The sequence below is a fragment of the Drosophila persimilis genome, unplaced genomic scaffold (assembly GCF_003286085.1).
Source record: "Drosophila persimilis strain 14011-0111.01,24,50 unplaced genomic scaffold, DperRS2 tig00000191-arrow-pilon, whole genome shotgun sequence".
Classification (NCBI taxonomy): Eukaryota; Metazoa; Arthropoda; class Insecta; order Diptera; family Drosophilidae; genus Drosophila; species Drosophila persimilis.
The window spans coordinates 8510876-8533735 of record NW_020825298.1 but is presented as its reverse complement, the minus strand read 5'-3'; the positions used below and the strand labels follow the sequence as shown (position 1 = coordinate 8533735).

General features: G+C 42.2%; 1 protein-coding gene across 6 annotated transcripts in view; it reads right to left on the bottom strand.

Moving 5' to 3' along the window:
- The window catches only part of LOC6588940 (fasciclin-3), a 93973-nt gene that overhangs the window by 5046 nt on the left and 66067 nt on the right, over positions 1-22860 (bottom strand). For 5 of the 6 annotated variants that reach the window (XM_026989047.1, XM_026989048.1, XM_002014874.2 and 2 more), the window contains exons 3-6: positions 5810-6127; positions 4636-4980; positions 4121-4555; positions 1281-1311 (exon numbers count right to left, since the gene is read on the bottom strand). In XM_026989047.1, coding sequence (XP_026844848.1) covers positions 1281-1311; positions 4121-4555; positions 4636-4980; positions 5810-6127 — 1129 coding nt within the window. Of the gene's footprint in view, positions 1-1280; positions 1312-1799; positions 2349-4120; positions 4556-4635; positions 4981-5809; positions 6128-22860 lie in introns of those variants that run through there. The other variant, XM_026989049.1, reaches the window with a different exon arrangement.

The window sequence follows — 22860 nt, the reverse complement described above, 5'->3', positions numbered from 1 at the left end:
TTAGACAGTGGGCGGGGGAAGACAGAGAGACAGACAGAGCGAGTGGGCGAGTGGGCTAGTGGACGAGACAGAGATATAGAGAGAGAGCGAACGAACGAGTTTGTTTGGGTTTTGGCGAACTAGCGAGTGGAGGCAAACGAACGAACGAGCGAGCCATGAGCGAGAGCGAGCGAGCATACGAGAGCGTGTGACAGCACAGGACGAGCGAGTGAATGTGGGTGTGTGTGTGTGTGTGTGTGTGTGATTGTGGGTGTATGCATGTGGCAGCGTGAAAAACGGGATTTCTGGTCATTTCTGGGATTTTTTAAAGACAAAACATGACATGACTTCGAAACTGTACCAAATATGTGTGTGTGTGCGTGTGGTGGCAATTTTTTTAAAGTTTTTTTTTTAAATAGCGAGAACGGAAACGAGTAATGCCTTTTCCGAGGCATTTCCGATCATTTCCTGGGGTTCCATTTGCCTTTTCTTCGACTCCGCTGGCTTTGAGTTTGTGTCATGCACACGCCATGTATTTGGTTTGGTTTTTTGTTTCTTGGCACATAGCCTTGGTGTACTGTGAATTTTTTTATTGGATTCTAAGGACCAAAAAATACCGATTCAGGCCCAAGCCGGCTTTTTGGTGATTGATCATGCTCAATGCAGTTCTTTGATAAAAAAAATAGCTAACTAAATTTTTAAAACCATATTTTCTAGATACAAAATTTCTTTGAATTTTTTTTATACTTTTCTGCAGTTTTCGAGAGACTTTTCCAATGTTTTGTGTGCTTTTGTGTGTGTGTGTGTGTGTGTGATTGTATGTGTGTGTATGTATGCAAGTACTTAGGTTAAAATTTTTGTTACTAAAAGATCTATGAACTAACCTAAGAGATGTACTATTTGATGGATACATGAGAGAGAGCTGCTTCTCTATGGAGTTGATGGATGATTGATGATTGCTTTTGGTTACGGTAAATACTTGAAAATTAAAGCCACTCGAGAGACGCATGCAAATAGACAAACAAACACACATCCGAACTACGCAAGATACAAGATACATATTTGATTGATTGGTTGATTGATTGATTGATTAATGGTTATATAGTAGAGATAATGGGTATCGAAAATTAACATAGAAAGCAAATACCAGCAGATACCGTCTTTGGGGGATTAGTTGTGGATCAATGTATGGCCTGGACCCCGTTTCTTGCACTTTGAACTTTGAACTTTGCACTTTGTATTTTGACATATGTATGCATGTTTTTTTTTTGTTAGCTAAATGAAGGGTTTACTGTACTTACGTTTCGTTTGTGGGCGTCTTGATTGATTTACCTGTGAAAAAAGAGAATACAAGAGAAATATTTTTTTTAATAGAAGTTTTTTTTTTAAAGAAAGTTTATATATTTTTTCTAGATTAATAAAAGATGATTGAAAGGAGAGCATGTGTGTGTGTGTGGAAAGGCAACATCATCATTATCATCAGCTATTGAAGCCCCAAAAATCACATAAAATTGTTTTAATTTTTTAACTTTAAAAATACATATATTTTTGTTTTTATTTTTGTTTTCGTTTTTTTTTTCTCTTTACAAATTACTAAAATTACAAAAAGAACAGCAGAAGAAAATTCAAAAATTAAAATTAAAATAAATCGAATATTTTCTACAAGCCAAGTTAAAAAAAAAATGCAAAATGCTGGCAGGTTCAGAGCTTAAATAAATACAGGGACAAAAAAATCAATATTCGAAAAATACAATATTTTACAAAAATTAATTAATTTTGTATATATATTTTTTGTTTTTGTTTGTTTTTTTTTTTTTAGATATTCGAGACGGTAGTGGAAATTTGAGATTCACTTAAAAAATACTTGGCCCAAGGTAAGGTTTTTCTTTAATTCAATTTTTGTGTTCCTTTTTTGAGATTTCTATTATTTTGTTTATATTTGAGAGCAAAAAGTGTTTTATTTTGTTTCTGGTTTTCATATCCCATTGGCTTAGAGCTAAGGGGGGTGGGGGGGTCTAAGGGGCTAACTGGCCAAAATGAGGGCGTCCCGAAGGAGGAGTCCCAGTCCTAGACAGATGTATTTGGGGGCTTCGGGGGTGCCTCCACACCGCCGGCGCCATTTAAATGCGTCTGGCTGCCGTTGCCGGCGGCTATCACGGCCGCCGCAGTGGCCGCTGCTGTTTTCTTCAGATCGGCCTTCTTCTGGGCCTCCAGCTTGTCCGTTACCGGGGGCGTGGCCTCCTCCGACTGCTGCGTGGTATCGATGTGCTCGTCGCCATTATCCTGGCCATCGAGCTCCTCCTCGTCGTTGAATGCCGGATGGATCTGGGCCTCCGAATCGGGACCGATGTCCGTATTGAGGGTGGCGCCTGCAAAGAGCAACAACAACAAGAACTAACATTTAGCTTCGAGTGTGAGAGAGGGAAAGAGCGGACAAAGAGAGAGCGAGCGCGAGAGAGAGGTTGTCGCTCGAAGAAGATGCCAAATTTCCACAGATTTTTCAGTTTTTTTTTCAGTTTTTTTGATGTTAGTCCATTTACCAAAAGAAAAGCGGAAAATACAGAGAGATTAAAGATAGATTTTTTAGAGATTTATAAACACCGAAAAGCAAATAACAAATTTTTAAATACAATTTTGTTTTGTTTTTGTAATTAATTTTGGTACATTTTTTGGTAGATTTTTGAAACCAATTTTTCGTTTTTGATGTTAGCTCTTTTTGTTGTTGCCATTTTGTAGACTCTTTTTATTTGGAGAGTTTTACAATTTTTGTGTAGAGATATACGGGTACTTATAATATATTTATGGGGGGTCTTTTTTGGGGTTATTTTTAACTTATTTCCACAATTTTTCACTTTTATTTCCTTTGGCGATTGTATGGATTTGTTTCCATGTTAATGGATTTATTGACAAATTTATTCATTAAATAAAAATTAATTTCACACTTGAAAGGGAATAAATTTGTTGTTATACAAATTCTAGAGGTCTGAGGTTATTTTTCTTTGATAAATTCATTTGTACTTTATTTTATATAATACTCTTGAGTATTCATTTAATTTTCTGATTTTGCATTTTTGCTTTTAAGCGTGAACATATTTTTTGTTAGATTTTTAGTTTTTAAATGTTAAAAGTCTGCTTTTTGCTTGCGTTTTTTTGTCTGTTTTGTTTCCTAATTAATTCGTTCTGGACCTATTTTTTTTTAAATTTTTTTGTCTGAATAAATATATATTTTTGTTTAATGTTTTGTTTTTTTTTTCTGTTTTTAAACGTTAATATTCGTTATTACCCTATTTATTTTTAATTTTTGGTTGTAAAGAATTTTTGCTTTTTTTTTTTTTTTTTAAACATTTCTATGTTAATTTTCTGCACATACAATATTTTCTCAATAATATATGCCGCCATATATTTTTAATGCACATTTATTTCCTCTTCAGTATTGCTCTGATCATTCCCTGTTAAATAACTCCCTCTCTTACCCCTTAAATCCCTCCTCTGTTCCCCTGCTCCCCTGCTCATCTGCTATTTTATATTTCCCAGCAAATAATATTTTTCAGACAATTTTTTGTAGTTTGGAATTTAGTTTTTCCCCTCGTTTTCGCATGTTCCATCACATAGTATTCCCCCCCCCCCATTCAACGTCTTGCTCTAAGGAGTTTTTCCTGCCATATTTTTCAACGGAAAACTTCCCCCGTTTTGGGGGGAGGGGGGGTGGAAGGGAAAAGTCAAGTGAAATTTTTTTAATTAGATGAGTTTTTAGGGCTGCCTGCCAGCTCCTTGCAGCAGCTCCTTGCAGCTCCTTCTGGTGGTGGGTTAACGCTAATTAAAATTTAAAAGCCGCACAATGTGTCGAAAGTTAACAGCCAAGCGGCTTGTGGCATGCCCCACACACACACGCACACATGTGGGAGATGGATTGCAAAATGAGTGGATGAATGAATGAATAAGTGGTGGATGGGGGGTAGTCAGAGCCTAAAGCCAGAAATTATTGTTAGCATAGCAGATGATGAGGCAAATAATAATGATGCTGATGATGATTGCTGAAGGCCAATGATGATGTTGCATGTTGCACCCACACGATAAAAGCAGAAACAAAAAAATAGAACTGGGAATGAGTGAATGGAGAGCCGCCCCTCTCTCTACTTACCGCCAAAGCACCATCTGCCTGTGGCACGGGCAAACAGGAGGAGGAGTACGACCAGAACCAGTACAGCGACGGCCACAACGATGCCCACAATGGCGGCCACGTCCAGGCTATTGCTGGGCGGCTTGCTCGAGGAACTGATGCGCACTTGGTAGTCCGTCAGACCGAGCTCGTTGGTGGCACGCAGATTGTAGATTTTGGTCGTATCCTCCAGCGTCAGTCCGGCGATGGCCAGCGTTACATTGTACTCATCGTTGCCCAGATACTGTGGCTCGTACGCCGAGTAGCGGCCCTCGGTGCGGCCCTGCGACACCACCAATCCCTCGATGGTCCACTCAATCCTTGGCAAGGGACTGGCCCGGATTGTGATGTTAACAATGGCAGTGTGATCCAAATACAATCCATACACAGAGGCCTCTGGCTGATGAACGGGTGCATCTAAAAGATACGAGAAACAAATGTAGAGATTGTTTAAATAAGGAAAGGGATAGCGGCAAGCGGGCTTCCCCTCTACTCACATCGCACATTGATGATGTAGGCCGCCTCCTGCGGTGGCACTGTCTCGCGATCTGTCTGATGATGCGAACGGCAGACGAGCTTCCTGTTGCTATCCTCGGGCGACAAGTGCCATTGGATCTCCTGCACGGAGGTGGACAGCTCCACATTGTCGTTGGTCGGCGTCGAGATGATCTCCAGCTGGCTCGTCCGCTTGTTGGCCGGCATGTTGTCAATGTACCAGGAGATGTTTGCGGGCGGGCGACCGTCGCGGACGCTGCAACGGGCACTGAACTGGGTTCCCTCGGCAAAGTAGCCCTCGCGATTGGGCTTGGAGAGCAGTTCGATTATGGGCTGCTGGGGACGCACTGAAAAGGGGAGAAGTTTTCGATTAGAAAGGGGAAGAAAGAGCGGCGGAACGGGTGCCAGCGACCGAGGGGAGCTTCTAAGTGACGCGTGAGGTGTACGTAATGGCTTTGGATACACTTTCAGACCGATGAAAGGTGCTGCATCACGCGTTAGATGTAAAAGCGACCGAGGAGACATGCTGCATGACGCGTGAGAGGTATAAACAGTTCGGTAGCGACATTTAGCTTATAAAATACTCTGTAAATGCCAAAAGATACAATGCAGACCGAGGGGAGCTGCTGCATCACGCGCTAGATGTAAAAGCGACCGAGGAGACATGCTGCATGACGCGTGAGAGGTATATACAGTTCGGTAGCGACATTTAGCTTATAAAATACTCTGTAAATGCCAAAAGATACAATTCCAGACCGAGGGGAACTGCTGCATCACGCGTTAGATGTTTAAGCGACCGAGGAGACATGCTGGGTGACGCGTGAGAGGTATAAACAGTTCGGTAGCGACATTTAGCTTATAAAATACTCTATAAATACCAAAAGATACAATTCCAGAACGAGGGGAACTGCTGCACCACGCGTGAGATGTTTAAGCGACCGAGGAGACATGCTGGGTGACGCGTGAGAGGTATAAACAGTTCCGTAGCGAAATTCAAATTATGAAATCCACTGGAAATACCAAAAGATACATTTCCAGACCGAGAGGAGCTACTGCATGACGCGTAACATATATTAAAACCCCAACAAAACCTTCTTTCAGCGACTGAGGGGCACTGCTGCATGTCGCGTGACGAGTATCTATCGGATATCAATCGAACAAGCTTGAGATACTTACATGCCACCACCAGATCAATGGTGCCCGACAGCTCCTCCCCCTCGACGCCCAGACTGCACTTGACCTGGCCGTTGTTGCTGGCCTTGACCCTCTCGATGGTGACACCGCACTGGCCGGCCTGCAGGCCAGCGCCGTAGTAGGTGAATCCCGGGGTCTTGCTCCATTCCGGCGAGAGATTGAGGACCTTCTGTTCGCCGGGTATCTCGATGCGGCAGTAGTTGATGGTCCGTCCGTAGCGGCAGAGCAGCTCTGTGCGATCGCCCTCGTTCAGCAGTGCGGTGTTGGGCTCCACATTCACTTGGCCGGCGGTGAGCGCATCTGTGAGATACAAACAAAAACAAAGGCGGAAAATATGAGATTATTATTGTGTAATGCATAAAAGTATCTGGTGGCGGGTAAATGAGAAGAGATGTAGATGTATCTCGACGACGTTTTGTAGATGTATCTCTATGGATGGGGTATCGCATAACTCGAGTCTCGGTGACGGCACGTTCCCCCCACAGTCGGAGGTCTCTTGGCTAATGTCTTGGCAATCAACCGAAATGACTCTTGCATTTAGCAGCCGAAGCACCTGCACGGCACTGCACTGCACGTTTTTGCATCTTTAAGATACGCATCACGTCATGCCATTGCCAACAATGCGGCTGCATTTTCTCATTAAGTTTCAATTAAGATATTCCTACATTCTTTTTGCTGTTGGACATTTTTTCCCAGCTCTCATTGCGGCGGCGGTGGCGGCGTCGGTGGCGGCAAAAACTTTTCCAGCACCAATGGAATGGCATTTGCAAAAAGTTCCTCAAACTGCAAGATGCAGAGCGGGGGAGTAAGAGAGAGGGAGAGAGAGGGAGAGTCAAGAGTCGGGAGTCGCATGTTCCAAGCATTTTCTATTTGCCAATTAAGACATTTGAGTAATTTTCCAAGTATTAAACGTTTAGAGAACAGAAGTTTCTCTTCTGTTTGTCTGGGGCTCTGGGGGGTGGGGGGGAGCCTTTCATTAATAATGCAATATTGAGTTGGCTTTGGGATTTCGGCTTTCGGCTTTACGGATTTTCGGATTCAGAATTCAAATGTTTTAGTGATTTCTTAAATGAATTTCTCTTTAGTTTTTGGGGATTTTGTGGGCTTGAGGTTTTGCCCTTAGGAGTTTTCTATACATTTCTGGGAATATTCTGCCTAGGGGTTGTACTTTTTCCAATGAAATTTTGATATGCCATAAAAGCTGATAGTTTTCATTCAAAATTGCACCTAATTAAAGGCAGATATTTGGGGTTGAAGAATCCCCCCCCCCCCGCTTACTGGAATTCCCATCTAAAATGAAGTACTCTTGAGGTTTCCCTTGTTTCAAGACCACAGATTTTCCTTGCCTTTTCCCTGAATTGCTTTTAACAATTTGTAATAATATTTGGCCAAAGGCCTGGCCGATGGATCGTTTGATTTGTTGTTCTTTAGCGGCTTTTGGGGGCCAGACAACAGACACTTTGGCAAATTGCTCACATTTCCCAATGGATTTCCCATCGAACTAATTTTCTGTAAATGAAAGCCGCAAAATCTGGCATAAACATGGGGCGGCATGCAACCAGCCATCGGCCAGCAGCTGCAGCACTCATTGGGGCAAAGGAGTCCGTCCGGAAAGGAGTAGCGGGCGGTGGCCGACTGCAGCTGCAGCCTGCACGCAAAAGCGAATTGATTTCTGTTTCTTTTTTGTGCCTTTTGACGGCCCGGTTCGAATGGCTGAGTGAAGTTTTGTTTGGTCAGCCGGAAACGGTACGAAAATCAACAGCCATAAGATGGCAGGGCTGCCTGCCTGCCGGCCCGACTGCCTGCCTGCCTGCCAATCCATTGCCAATCCGACCCGACGTCTTTTCGGTTATTTGCATTCGCTTCTCTTTTCAGTTTTTTTCCTCAGTTTTTTTTCGATCTTTAAAAAGCGGGTCATGCAGCTGCTGTTGTAATCTGAAACTCTTTTTTTTTCTATTTTTTTTTCTTTGGTTTGTTTTTGTTTTTTAAGCGTAGCCGCCCCTGAAATGTCGCCTTAACTTTTGACAATTGAGTTGTGAGAGATTTCAGTTTCACTCTGGTATTTTTTTTTGTTGCATTCACACTCGAATTTGTAGCGCAATGAAACCACTTAGAGACGTGGCAACAGCCACAGCCACAGCCACAGCAAAAAGCTAGAGGACGCGGACCACCGCATAAACTAAATCCCTTGCGGCATGCCGCGCGGCAGCAGTGAGAGAGAGAGAGAGAGAATGAAGAAGTTTTGCTGCAGCTTGGAATTTCAAGAGTCAGCAGAAAATCGTTTTCACACCCTCAACACAAAAACCGAGGGAAATAAACCAGAGGGGACAGGCTTGCCGAGAAGTCCAGACAATGGGGATACCCTGTATTATTTGCGCTTGGAGGGAGTAGTTGGATTGGGTGGATTTTCGAGGGATGGGTGAATAATGATCTCTTTTATAGTTGCCCCAAATTATGATCTTTAAAAATGGGACTCCCGGAAAGGTTTTCTTTTCTATCTCATTCCTTCTTTATCCGATTTTGATGAAACTTGGTAAATACGTGGCCATTTGCTTTGTATATATTTCTACCAAATTTGGTACTCCTATCTCCAAAATTGGGGTTACCACAGGTTTTTCTTCTTCTATACTTTATGCAATTAGGATGATTTTCGGTGGAGGAGCAGCTTTGCCACATCTCATTCGAATACCTACAACAAATATGGTAAAAATGCTTGTAGCTAAAGGTTTTTCAGGAAAGTATCTTCAGGAATAAGATACACCCTGTGGGGCCCTAACCTACCCTACCCTATGGAAGGGGTATTAAAATCGAAAAGTGTCGCAGAGTAAAAGAACTCCGAGGTGCTGCGGGGGCGGCAAGGGGCAACAAACTGTGGCGCGCGGATGCAAAAAAAAAGAGGGAAAAAAAGTAGAGTTTGTAGCTGGACAATGTCACAGATTCAGATACACAAACACACACACACACACACACACGACAGAAAAATGAAAACAAACGCTGGAACCGATGGTGGCATTCGAGACGTTGTGTCGACATACGTTCCAGCAGCGATCCTCCCCCACCCCCCCCGCACTGCCCCTCCTGTGGTGCATATTCAGAGCAAATCTATTTTTTATCCATGTCCCATGTCCCTCTTTCGCTGCCTGGGATATTTATTTATTTAGCTTTGTTTTTTCTTTTTTTTTCCCGTTTCGTTTTCGTTTTCTTGCAAGCGAAAAATATTCGGTCGTCCTCTCGGGGAGCTCTGCTGTTGCTGTTGTTGTTGTTTGCTGGATTCTCGACTGGATATACATCCCCCCCCACCCCCTCGCCCAGTGCGCTCTACAGTGCTTTATTTGATGCCATGTCTGCAGTTTTGCAGCTTTCGCCTTGTGGGCATGAACTGTTGTCCAGTTCAGTGGTCATGCCTCAGCGGAAACGTTGCCCCGCACCCCCCCCCCCCCCACGCCCCTACCCCCACAAGAACCTAAAGTGTTTTTGTTGCTGCTGCTCGTGTGTGGCCATAGAAATCATTTCACTAGAGTTTTTTTTTTTTTGCCCCCTCTATAAATTGTACAAATAGATTTAATTTAATGCCTTCCTTTTTGCGAGAAAAGAAAACCCTTCAATAAAAATCAACTTTGCTTTGCCATCGAGTAAATATCTAACAATCTGGACACGCCCCTTTCCCCCTCCCTCTCTCTGTGGCTATTGTTTCCATTTTAGCCACGTTAGCGTCTTTTAGGTGGTACGTGATTTTTACTTAACATTTTTTTGGTGTGTGTGTTTTTCGAGTATTTTGATTTTTCAATGCGAAATTCTGGTTTTTCGGGTGCGTCCTCTGGGTCACCGACAGTGGGAAACGACGAGGATTAGGGGCTACAAATTGGAGAAATCGGTGGAAAGCTCAAGGGATCTATGGGATTGGAGCCGTAATTATTACATTAAATAATTTACCATAATTTTAATGTTTGTTTTTAACTTTCAAATTAAGAAAAACTTCATTTAAATGTGAATTCGGGTTTTACAATTATTTCGAGGTCTATAAAAGCAGAAAATCGTATGTTGCTCCATTTCGATAATTATCGATAATTCCATAAAAACTTAGATTTGGTTTGTTAGGGGACTTCTGGTATTTTGAAGTCAGTGATTGGGTTTTTAAAGAAATCCATTTTCACATATTCCTACAATTATCGTTATTATAAGCGATAACTATAGATAATTCGATTTAGCAAACTTTCGTATATGGAATAAACAAATGTATGCAAAATTATCGATAATTTCAAATCAGTATCGACAATCGATAAATCCACTTAACCGTAGATAAGTTTTAGCTATCGAAAAAACAAATTTATGAAAATTATCGCTGACTATCAATGGCCGATAAATCAAATTCTTGTGCAAACAAAAATCGATAAATCCTTTTTTTTTTCATTGCTTTCTTCTTTTTCTCTTTTTCAAAGCTAGAAGAATTATTTCAGTATTTTATTTTTTAAGAGAATATATTTCTATCAGTACGAGTCTCTGAAATACCTATATCATGCTTTATACCACGCAAAGCAGCCTTTTGGCTCCCATTTTTCGTTCAATTTTTCATATGCACTTCTCGAAAATCTTTCCATAGTCCCTGCCAAAAGGTCCTACCTCTCGAATGCCTCGAATGAATAGAGGGCCAGCCGAGAGAAAGGCACACACAGCACATGTCTGACGTCTGATGTCTGGGTGCTGCTGTCTGCCGCCAATCGGTATGCAATTTCAGCTGAAAATGAAAAGGAAAATCACACAAAAAGCACACAACACACCGCACAGACGCCACACAGACGCCACATGTGTGTGCGAGGTCTCAATATGGATTGTATGCCATTTTCTTGGGTAATTTTCATTTTATCAGCATCGATTTATCGGCTTTTCGTTTCTTTTTTTTCGGTGGGGGGGCCAGGGAGCAATTGGAGAGCGATAATTATTACTGATTTATGACGGAAAAAAACCCGAATTTTGTTTGTATTTTTTCCTCTTTTTTTTTGTTAACTTTTGGACAGTATCTGCGGGTCTTTTTGTGTACCTTTTTTCGTGGCTATTAATAATGATTGGCCTTTTACTTTTGACCAAGCAATGAGGGGATATTTTCTATTATTTATGGGGGGAAGCGCCTTAATGAATCATGTTTTATGTACAGAAATTTATTAAGTTTTTTGGCAGTTTTTTTTGGGTAACAGAAACATGAAAGGAAAGTTCAATGCGGTTGGAAACAGTGTAAAAAGTGAACGTGACATTTGCCACACGTGGCACAAACAGTGGGGTGGGGGAGGGGGAGGGGAGAGGGGCAGACAGACAGGTGCAGTGCTGGCGAAAGTTTTTTCCCCCGGCAAGGGCTCTCCATCTACGGCTGGCAGCACTTTAATCGCACTTCAAGGAGGAGGCAAAATGAGAGGTTTTCAGCCATGCATTTGCCCCGAGAGAAAGTTGTGGCAGAGGAGGGCCCAGGCAACGAACCACTGGAGCGGGGGTCTGTGGTGCAGCAGCACTCCCTGGGATATAATGCGCTCCAACCATGAATTATAGTACGGCACATAGCTGAAGAACACGGGATCGTGATCGGAGCAATCGACGAAGCCCAGAGCCAGGCCGTACAGACGATTATTGCAGAAGATGGGGCCACCGATGTCGGACATGCAGATGTGGGGATCCGTGTTGTTCAGGCACATCAAAAAGTCGCCCTCGGCATGGGCATTCCTTGGCAGATCCTGCGCCTGCGGCTTGAGGCACTCCTCGAAGGGACGAATCTCCACATTGGTCACCAGCAAGGGATGGGCTTTCATTTTGCGTCGCTAGAGTACAGATTCCCACTTAGATACAAGATATATCTTTGAGATACACACACATACACTCTCCCTTTGGGTCCAGCCGATGCCAAAGCAATCTTTGCCCACGTCCAGTTGGTCCGAGCCAATGCCGACGCTCACCAAATGGTGACCCCTGAACCAAATGTTTCGCCTTAGCTTGATGACCCCCAAGTCGTCCTGTTTGTTCCTTTCGTACAGAGGATACACCACCATGGAGTGGATGCGGACCAACTGTTCGCGCTTGTCGCGGGCATCGGCCAGGGGGGAACAGAAGGCCAGCTTAATGCGTCGGGCATTCATCAGGAGGCCTCTTTTGCTGGGGAACGATATAGGGGATATAGGACTGGGGAAAAGGGATCTCCCATCCTCACTTGGTGATGCAGTGGCCCGACGTGAGGACATGCCGCTCTGAGATGATGGCCCCCGAACAGAAGTGATTATCGCCAGGCTGTTGCACGTAATCGTAGGATCGCAGGGAGACCAAATACGCGGCCAAATGGTTGAACGAGAGATCTGGCATATCGCCACAAAGGGAACCCAAAGGCGGTAGCAATAAAAGGAGACATGAAAGCCACATTTTCGTAGCCAAAAACTAACTTTTTCCTATGGGAAAACTCTGTCGGAGATTGCTGGGATTTATTTAGATATTTTCCCTAAAAACTCCAAACCTTTCTTTCTTACTTCCTTCGAAAAACCATTGAAATTCCTCATCAATTTCCATCCTTGCCTTAAAATCTCTGGAATTCCTTTCGCCTCAGCTTAAGTTCTGCACTTAATCACTGCTACTAAGTGCTGTCTCCTTACAATTATTAACATGTGTAAATTCTAGGCAATATTTGGGCTCCTTTCGCAGGACAAATAAATGCCGTCGAGCTATTTAACCGACAGACAGATTAATGCAAAGGACAACAATCAACAGACAGCAGACAGCAGACACAGGCAAACAGGCAAACAGATTCTCCATTCTGTCAGTTAATTATTGGCCAAAAACGGAGACAAAGACCAAGTCTCTACTTGGAACCTCTCTGTGCTCGGCGAGTACTTGCATTTGGCACTTTACTTTTGCGATGAGAGCGCTTATAAGCGTCTTATTGTAATTACCTGACAATGCACTCGAGTGCAGACGTGTGGGGGGGCAAGAGTGCAAACAGTTTGCATACTCCCGAGAGCCTCCACCCCCCTCTCTGGGCCAGAGCATGGGGCTTATTAAAGTCCAAGAAATATTATCATAATTAATGCCCTGAAAACCCAGACCGCAGAGCATTCGAACAGACCCAAGACTGCTTCTTGGACTCCTTCTCCCTCTCGCTCTCTCCTTCCCTCTGGGTTTCCGAATATATGCAGCATCAAAGTGGGTCCTGGACATGTGATAAATATTGCGGTTCCATATTTCTCATACAGCCACTGCCACTGCCACTCCACTCTTGGCAATTTATTAAATATATATCCCTGGCCCTGGCCAGTGCAACATGTTTTCTGCCTTGAAATTAATTTGTGGCCTCTCTTTCGCTCTCCTGTGTGTCCCTTAACCCTTTAAGAAGCTTATACAAATTGTGTGACGATGACAGGCAATGTCTCGGGCAAAAAGGAATAACATATTCCAGACGGCAAGGAGGTTCCCTTTTCTGCACTTTCCTGCCCTTTTCTGTCTTCTAATTTAATGCATAAAAAGAAACGCACACGCAAGCTCAAAATCTGAGCAACAGACGTGGAAAAAATAAGTTCAGCGAGGGGCCTAAGAGATGCCACGACTAAAGGGATACCCTGGACCAAGTTAGAGGAGGAAATTTTGAAAATTTGAATGTGGAATATGGAGAGACTTTTATAATTCCTTGGAATATTGTGGGGATATTCGCTGAAAAATATGTAGTTATTATTTTCAGGGGAAGAACCGAATGCTCTTTTAGGATCCCTGGCTTTAGATCTTTCCCAAGATCTTTTCCTTGGCAATCGTATGATTTTTATAGCCAGACTAAAGAAAACAGGCTTCTTCCTTTCCCAGTGTGTCTTAGCACAGCACTATCTCTCTATTTCCCCCCTTAGCTCTCTCCCTCGGAGACTTTTCCTTGAAAACAGTAGAATATTTATTGGTTTATCTCCGCAAAGGATTGACTTCCATTTAGAAGAAGTGGCCCAAATTCTATATTAAATCTTTTCGTGGACTGTGCGGGGACTGGGCCCGTCGAGCATACCCTCTAAACACCTCTTGGACCATTAAGTTAACCCAAACAGACACTCTGCGGGGGGGCTGCCTCGGCCTGCGACTCGTGCCACACCGCCAGAGGAGTATAAATTAACATAATTTTCATATACACGCGCCACGCGTGCGGCACACGCGCCTGTTTGGGGCCACACCTAGACCTAGCCGAAGGATCCAACGGGTCCAAAGACATATGAATTTCCACAGACTAAAGACTAAAGACTAAAGTGAAGGAAAATATCAAAGAACTCTCTTACTCTCTGGCAGTGTGGCTTAGCTTTGTTTTGGGAGAGCGGCGGCGGCGGCGGCAGCCCACACGAATGACAGTTATTAATATACAGGAGAAAATGTGTCTGGTCTGGAGGAAACGGGGGAAAGCCGGGAAGGAGGCAAGGAGGAGCAGGGAGGCTCCCACTTTCGGGCTTTCCGTCTTTCGGGCGTTCAGCCTGGATGGCCGCCAAGTGTCGCCAGCGATTTGCAAAAACATTTATCATCAAGGCGACGGCAAGGCACAAAAAATTATGCAGACAGACCTGCAGAATCAGAAACAGAATCAGAAATCAGCAACCAGCAACCAGCAAGCAGCAACCAGCCCGAAAGGTGGATAAAAGTCAAGGCCTGTGGATGGAGGGAAATGGGGGGGAGTGGGGGGTAGTGGGGGGCTGCCAGACGCCGTTTCGCATTAAAAAAGTTGTCTGGGAATGGGGTTTTAATTGTTTTTTCTACTTCATCTTTCGCGTTGACAGGATGCCTGCCCCAGGATGTGGCACGGGAGAGACACAAAATAAATTGATCTGTGGTTTTGGTTTTCTCATAATTTATGGGCTATTTTCGGGGGGAGTTCTATGTCTCGGAGAAAATTTGACAAATGGCTGGGAAATCACAAAATGGCGACCACTCTGCCCCCCCCGGCCACTCTCTCTCTCCCTCTCTCTCTCTCATGCGTCCTTGTAAATGTTAACGAAATTGACATTAATTTTATGTGTTGTTGCTCCGCCAACAGAATCAATTAATTATTATTGTTGTTTTTGTTGTGCCACAGAGGAAAATACGAGAAAATATATATGTGTGTGTGTGTGTGTGTGGACGGGATGGGCAGCAGACTATTGATCCCTATTGGTGTTGACATCCCACCCTGGAGGGGGAGTGTGTGGGGGCCGCCTGTCGCTTGTATTTAAGAAGAGACTTTAATTGCAGCCAAGAGCTTAAAGGCGCAGGGAAATGGGAAAAGCGAATGGAACTGGGGCTCAAAATATATGTGGAAAATAAAAGGAATATTAAATGTGTATTTCTTTGGAGATTTGTGTAATATTTCTTCTAATAATTATTTGTAAAATTAGTTAAAAATGTATAAAAATCGAATTTCTGTGTTTTTACTGAAATTTGTATAAATTCTATATTTTTGAACAGATTTTGTTATCTCAGACCTTCTTTTAATTGCTATAAATCAGACTTTAATTAAACCAATAAATAAAATATAATCCTATCGGTCGGAGTGATCGGAGTTTAAAATATTCTATAGATGGTTGTTTCAAAATTTAATTACTTTTAATCTGCAAATTTTATTGAAATTGATTTATATATTTTTTTATATTTATATTTTTGTTTATTTATTTTATATATATTTTTTTTATATCTTTATTTTATATAGTTTTTTATTTACTTTTTAAATTTATGTTATATTTTATATATATAATTTATTAAAATTTTACCAATAGAAAAACAAAGATAGTTACATATAAAATTTTTTTTTTGTACTAATGGAATATATGAAAGCCTACAAATATCTTAAAAAACCCAACTTGTTTATTATTTTTATTTATATTATTTTTTTTTACGTGTAAAATGAGGATCAATTGACGTGGCTCGAAATCGGTGTTAACTAGCATTAAGTTAAGAACATAAATGACAAATAAATATATTTAAATCCATATGGAATTTGCAGTAATTTTTTCTACCCGAAACACCTGGCCCCCCACATATCCATTTCCCCAATCAAAATATTTGCAACATATTAATCGTAATTCGTTCATCAATTCATTTGCAAATTAATTGAATGCTCTATCGGCTGCCCCCCACCCCCCGCCCCACGCCCCTTTAATCGGGGATTCGATTGCGAATCCGCTTCCGCTTCGATGAACCGCACAATTAACGCTGCCAGAATCCAATGCGACATTCTGCCATGAATACCCCATATGCCGCACGGGCCCCCCTGTTTTTATTGCATAATTAATATGCGAAAACTAATTTGTATGCTAAATATGTTTCTTTTTTTTTATAATTTTAATTTTTTATTTGCAATTCGTTAAACTTTTTGCAGGCGATGTGTCATCCGTTAAGTACTCTCGTTCTGTTAACGGTTTTGTGCTAACGGTTCTGCGTGTCTTTGAACTCTGTTTAAAGTTTTTTTCGAGAGGGGGGAGGGGTCTCCGCCTCTGACTCAGCAGCGACTTGTTGCTGACCCACAAAAATGTTTGTGCGAGACAGCAACGTTCTTTGGAATCCATTATTTCCACTGCTAATTGTCTCTCCGTCTCTCTCTATCGCTCTCTTTCGCTCTCTTGTCTGGCTTGGCCAACGTGTTTGGCACATTTGAAATGCTTTGCTAATTTAAGCATAAAATACTGTGTGCTGTGTGCTGACAATTGCACAAAATATTTGCTTCTTGAAAAAGAAACTTTCGCACAACAAAAAAAGGGAAAAACTTTCAACTAAACTTTGGACTTGAAGAATTCAGAGGAGATTTTCCAGATCTCAGAGGGTATAACGCCTCGATCGAGGGGTTTGTGGGGCCAATAAAGATGGGTATTTATGGTTTAAGGAGAGCTAAACAGAAGGTATATGGTTATGATTCGATGGAAAGATCTTAGGGACCATAGATCCTTAATTTTAAGAGTCACATCCAGAGCATAAATGATTCAATGATGTGTATTCTTCCAGTATTGCTTAAGAAACCACTTAAGATCATAGGAAAAGTATCTCAAAGGTTATGGAGGTCTTTGCCACATCAAAGCAGGTCTTTTTTTAAACTTTTTGATGGGAAATATCTTCAAAGTGCAATAGAAATAATATATCTTAAATATTAGCCAAAGATTTCGTATCTAAACACCAAAAATAGAGCCCTTCTTTCATAATTTTCTATGGTTTGAGTTCCGGAGCAGCCTAAACAGATGAGAAAACCATGTACGTCTCTGAATTTCGATGCCAGTGATGGTCGTTTCTTTCTTGGGAAGAGTATCTTCAAGCCCAACCCAACATGCGGACATATCTTTGTTTATTTCTTGCATCTTTTGCTTGACTTTCGGTTTTTGTTTGTTAATTGAATTTTGTGCTTTGTTTGCATTTCGAGTTTGCTTTACTGTTGAAAAAGCATTGAATAGATTTTTAGGCAATTAAGCGCTTTTATACAAACAATACCCGAAAAAAAAAACTGAATGCAACATTTTGTTTCGTCAAGAAACGAGTTGCTGCCGCTCCGTCCCTGACATGCAAATGTCTTGTGTCTGTGTGTGTGTGTGTGTTGCAACGTGGAAAACGTGTTTTTCCAATAGACAAAGCCCCGGCCTCAAGGCTGAGATGCAGTTGGTCCAGTTGGTCTGAGAAACAACCTGTCTTTCCAGCCACAAGGCCAGCCAGTAGTTCCCATGATTTCTACTGTATTTTTTCTGTATTTTTCTATATTATTTCTGTATTTTTCTGTGGGTGGGTTTGGTCATTAACAATCGCTTAAACACTCGGATTAACTGCAAGCCGTAGCTTTAATTTTTGCACAATCTTTTCCACCGCTGAACCTCATTTTGTAAATTATCGGAATATTTGTTTTTTTTTTGTTCTTTTTTTTTGTTTTTTTTTCAGCCCCCTGATAATACCATAAATATTTAAATAACAAGCCGCAAAATCATTTCTCTGGTAATTCAAGTTTATTAAAAATACTTTTATATTAACTGTGTAAATATTTTATAAAAAAACACAAAAAAAAACCAATATACATATATTTAATGCAGTTTTTTTTTTGGTTTTTTTTCTTCTTTCTATTTTGTTATTAATACGATTTGACAGACTGACAGATTGACAGACCGGTCTCTGGGCATGAATTACAAGCCACGGGGGCACATTTTATTTATTCATAGACTGTGTGCGTGTGTGTGTGTGTGTGTGTTGACAGTATCTCTAACCAAATACCCAAATAAATAAATAAATAATAAAAGGAGAATTTCGCATCCGACCAGAAATTTTGGGGAGAAATACTTGTAGGCTGTTCTGGAAAGGGATATCGCTTTCAATGCGGGGAATTTCGATGAATTTATTACAATTTATTGTTAATTTATTACTTTGTATTATTTCTGAATTTGTTGTCTTTTTTTTTTTTTAATGGTATCAATATTTAAAGGAAATACTGAATTTATTGAATGACAAATTAAGGACAAATTTGACGATTAAAAAACTGGTAAAAAATGGGGCAATAAAATTGGTCATAAAAAATTTGCCAATCTTATAGAAAATTGATTACATTTTTGGGTAAAAAGAAAATTGCGATGGAAAAGCAGCAGAAAACAGCATTAAAATGCAAAGATATTGCTGTGCCAATACTTTAGTCGGGCACTGTATAGATAAAAAAAGCAGAACAATTCGCAAAGAAAAATTAGATCATATTTAAGGAAATAAGTAATCAGTAATTTTCTAAGAGCAAAAATCCATTAAAGATGAATCTCCTAAGGGAAGAAATAACGATTCTCCCCCTGAAAATTATCCACCATAGAAAAATGACCCAAAACTAAAATATTCTAGGGAAAAATGTCTTCAAAATATACCTCTAACTCTTCGACAAGTCGAAGGCCTTGAAGTTATGCCGTTGGAATAGTACAAATTTTAGTAATAAATACTTTAAATTATGTTGTAATAAAAAAAATAAATAATTCCTCTAAAAAGGAGAGTTTTCCTGAAGATTTGCCCAGTAGAAATTCCCTTCCAGAACACTGTCTCTGTTTCTGCCTTCAAGAAGCCTTTCAAGTCCTCGTCTTTGTCTCTCTATCTCTTTATCTCCGTCTCTCTCTCTCTGGATGAAACTTTGAAATAATTTTACCTGGATAATTTATCATAACAATGGGTCTCAGAGGTGGGGAGAGAGGGGGGAAGAGCTTTCACCTTTAAAGGCTGTAATTAAAAGGTTATCTCTGCTTCTCACTTTTACTCTCAATCTGACAAACGCCTCCCTCCCTCCCTCTCTCTGTCTCTCTGGTGGGGGTCAGGGGTCAGGCATTGCCTAATTCTTGAAGCGACGACAAATGTGTTTTTAGATGCCAAGAGGCCAGAGAGAGAGAGAGAGAGGGAGGGAGACACACCGTGGAGCCAGTGGGGGGTTAAGTTTAAGCCTCGTTGCGCCCATTTAACCTTTGTGTGCTGTCGTCTCTGTGTGGTGGCCAGGGAGGCCGGGGGAGGGGGGCATCTGTGGGTGCGGTGTGTCCACAGGCAAACATAATTGAAGTCATAAATAACGAATTATGTTGTGAAAGTCGAGCCCAGAGACAGAGTCGGAGGCGTCGTATACCTGCCTTCTTTCTCTTCTTTGGATTTCACACTTTTTTGCATAATTATGACAACCCTGGCTGCGCTTAAGGGGGGGGGGGGGGGGGGGGGGGGGGGGGGGACCAAGGGACTCTGAGGTGCGTGTGGGCGAGTTCCGTGTTCCTTCTGGCTAATTATGCACAAGCCAAAAGATTTATTATGATGGAATAACTTTCTGCCCCAGCAAAGGGTGCCAGCAGGGGGCACAGGGAGGGGTGTGGTGTGTTTTCTCCTCTAATTAAAAGCTCCAACGCTTTGGCGAACAGTTTTAATACATTTTATGATTTTGTTTGACAAGCCTTCAAGGCCTTTGGCGCGTCGCTTCCTGTTTTTCGTTTTTTTTTGTCACTGGAAAATAGTTGGCGGATTGGCTGGGCAGGGGGATTGGGAAGGGGGGGTGGGCTTAACTTTTCCTGCATCTCCATTTGCTGCGAGAGGCTCCACTGAGGCAAAGTGTTTTTAATTAATGGACGCTGATGGTGATGCTGCTGCTTCCTCTGTTTGCAGCCCATTGAATGCCAATAAAAGTGCATTAAATTGCAATTATGTTGCACAGTTGCAAGTGGCAGTGGCAGTGGCAGTGGCAGAGACAATACATTTTCCGAGAATTCCCATACTGATAAATGACCGCCACTGCTGCGGGGGCTCTGCTGTTTGCTCTTATAAACGGTTTTTCCCGAACGTGTTTCCCTTTTTTTTTGTTTTTGTTGTTGTTTTCTCTTTCAATTAAAAAAAAGTCAACTCATAAAAGAGTGCGAGGGGGCGGGCAGTGGGTGTGGCACGCCACAAACTGCAAAAGTGCATTAAAAATGCATTTCCAATATTGGTTATATATTTGTTGTTCTTTAGTGTTCGAAAATAAGGCAAGAGCCGTGGTTTCTAGGGAGATTTCTGTGGGCCTTTCAATTCCCTTTGAAGGGAAGTTTTTTGCCACAGGAAAATTTAATTGATTTTTCGATGGGAAATACCAAAGGGGTGGCGGTTTGAAGGCACTTAAAATTTGAGGAAATTTAAGAAAATTTTTAATAATTTTTGTAATTTTAAATTTATTTATTTTGTGATTTTTAGAGAATTTTTTAAAGAAAATTTAGTGATTTTTCTCAATATTTTTAGGTGGATTTTGGGTTTAAAGGAGAAAAATAGTCGCATTGGGAGAGAGCAAGCGGCGGAGAGGTGGAGCTAAGCTGCTAAGCCACACTGGGATAGAGATGTTTAATTTTTAAAAGAATTTTGTATTGTTTTAAGTGGAAAAATAGTCTCAGGTCTCACTGGGAGACCCTAAAGGAGACCCTAAGCCACACTGGGAGAGAGATTTTTGATTTTTAAATGTGGTTTAATTGGAAAAATAGTCGCTGCGTCTCATAGATGTAGAGAGCAAGCGTTGTTAAGGCCACCCTTTACTGCTAAGCCACAATGTGAAAGAGAGTTTCTGTGCTTTCGTTGAGAAAATGACAAAGAAATAGCCCATTCCCAACTGCTAAGCCGCACTGGTAAAGAGAAAGCCATAAGCCAAAAGAGAACACTACCCTTCTGTGCTAAGCCCCAGTGGGAAAGAGTAACCATAGTTACGTGCTAAGCCGCACTGGGAGAGAGAGAAAGAATGAGAGCTCGTTATCACATTTTATGAAAGTTTGCCTTTTTTCGACAGACGAAAAAAACATCATTTAAAAGCCAAGAAAAGTTTGGTTTCCCAGTGGCTCCCAAACCCACATTTCCTCTGCTCTTTTTGCCATAATCTTGCACTACTTTCCGCCACTTTTTGTCTCTATTTCCACGTCATATGCATCTCCCTCTTAGCTCCCTCCCCGCCTCCTCTGCCTTGCTGCCTTTGTGTCAACATTTGGCTAATAATTAATTGCAGGACATTTGTTGATGTACGTTTTTTTCATGTCTCCCCCCCTTCCCCTTCCCTGTCCCGCTTCCATTTCCATTTCCGTTTCCGTTCATCTGAAGGCAGCACGAACACGTTTAAATGAAAAGTTTCCTGGCAGAATTACAGATATTTCGAACCGAAATGCCATTAAGGTCGAAGGAGGAGTCGATGGATGGCACCTGGCAGCTCCTGCCGGAGAGAGTTTTGCTCATTTGCGTTGATTCCGAGCGGAAAACGTTTGTCGCCAAATTTCATTTCATTCCGCCCTTCGATTGACATTAATTAATGATTGTTTCGAGCATCAGTCGAATGGCTGTAATTCTGTAATGCTACAGCATTGATTTACGTTGTCATCGATTCTCTCTCTCTTTGGTCACACACATTATTATGCTGGCAGCAGCAGCTACAGAAACCAGCAGAACTCCAAGGGAGGAGTCGTCTCCGTCTCCGTCTCCCCTGACAACAAGCCAGAGAATTGCCTTGGACGCTGGATGGGGTGTTAATGATGATGAGCCTCTGTCCCTGGGTCTGGGACCCGCTCAATCCCAAATCCCAAGTCCCAAGTCCCAATCCCAATTGTGGTCTTGTCCGTGCCAAGTTTCAGTAATTATACGACCCCCACAGCACTGCTCTTTCCCCTCCTCCTCCTAAATCGGTCTCTAAATCGGAATCGGAATCGGACTTGGATTCAAACTCGGTGGCAATATTTAATTATGGTTTTGGGTGCCACGAGGAGGACTTTGTGGCCTTTCCTTTTGGTGTTTTGTGTGGGGGGAGGGGAGGGGAGGTGGGGGGCCTGGCTGTTATCAATCAAATGGCAATTTGGTGATTAGCATTTAACCACGGCCCCACCACTTGTCGTCGACGACGACGACACAATTGAAAAGTCACCTCGAAGCCAGTAATCTGCTAAAAGCACTGCCCCCCCTTCGCCCAGGGATTGGGGTTAACCAGGGGAATACCAGGGACCGATTTTATTGCTTCGATTAGCTAATCAGATCTGGGGCAGGGGCAGGGGCATTGTTTATTCTTTTGCATATTTCATGGCCACCGGAAAAGCAGAAATCTCTGCTCTTCGAGGATTTCCCTGAGCTCGGAGCTCACTGGCTTGCATTTCTTCGCCACTTCCTGCGGGGATAATAAATGTCACTTCTTGTTGGATTTTCACTTAACCTTTGGCTCCTTTCGTTGGCTTTTGTTGAGTTTTCCCCTGGATTAATTCTACATTTTATGCGCAGAAGAAGCAAAGTTCTCTCCGACCTTTGCTGGGTTTTCCCCCTCCCCCTCCCCCTGCTAAACCATGAAAATGCATTCAAAAATTCCCAAAAAATTTGCATAATTTCTTATTAAACTAGAAACGAAGCGGGTTTTAAATTGAACAATTGCTTTTCTTTCGGGCAAAAGTCTGTCGCCAGCTGTGCACACAAGTGTCGGCTGTCGCCCTGGCGAGGGTAGGGTGCGGGGTGCGGGGTACGGGGTGTGTCCCTCTCTGATTGAAGCAATGCAGGGCCCAGCAGGGGGTTGGGTTCAAGGATTCCAGGGGATAATTCCACCCTAATTATGTCACGATCTGCAC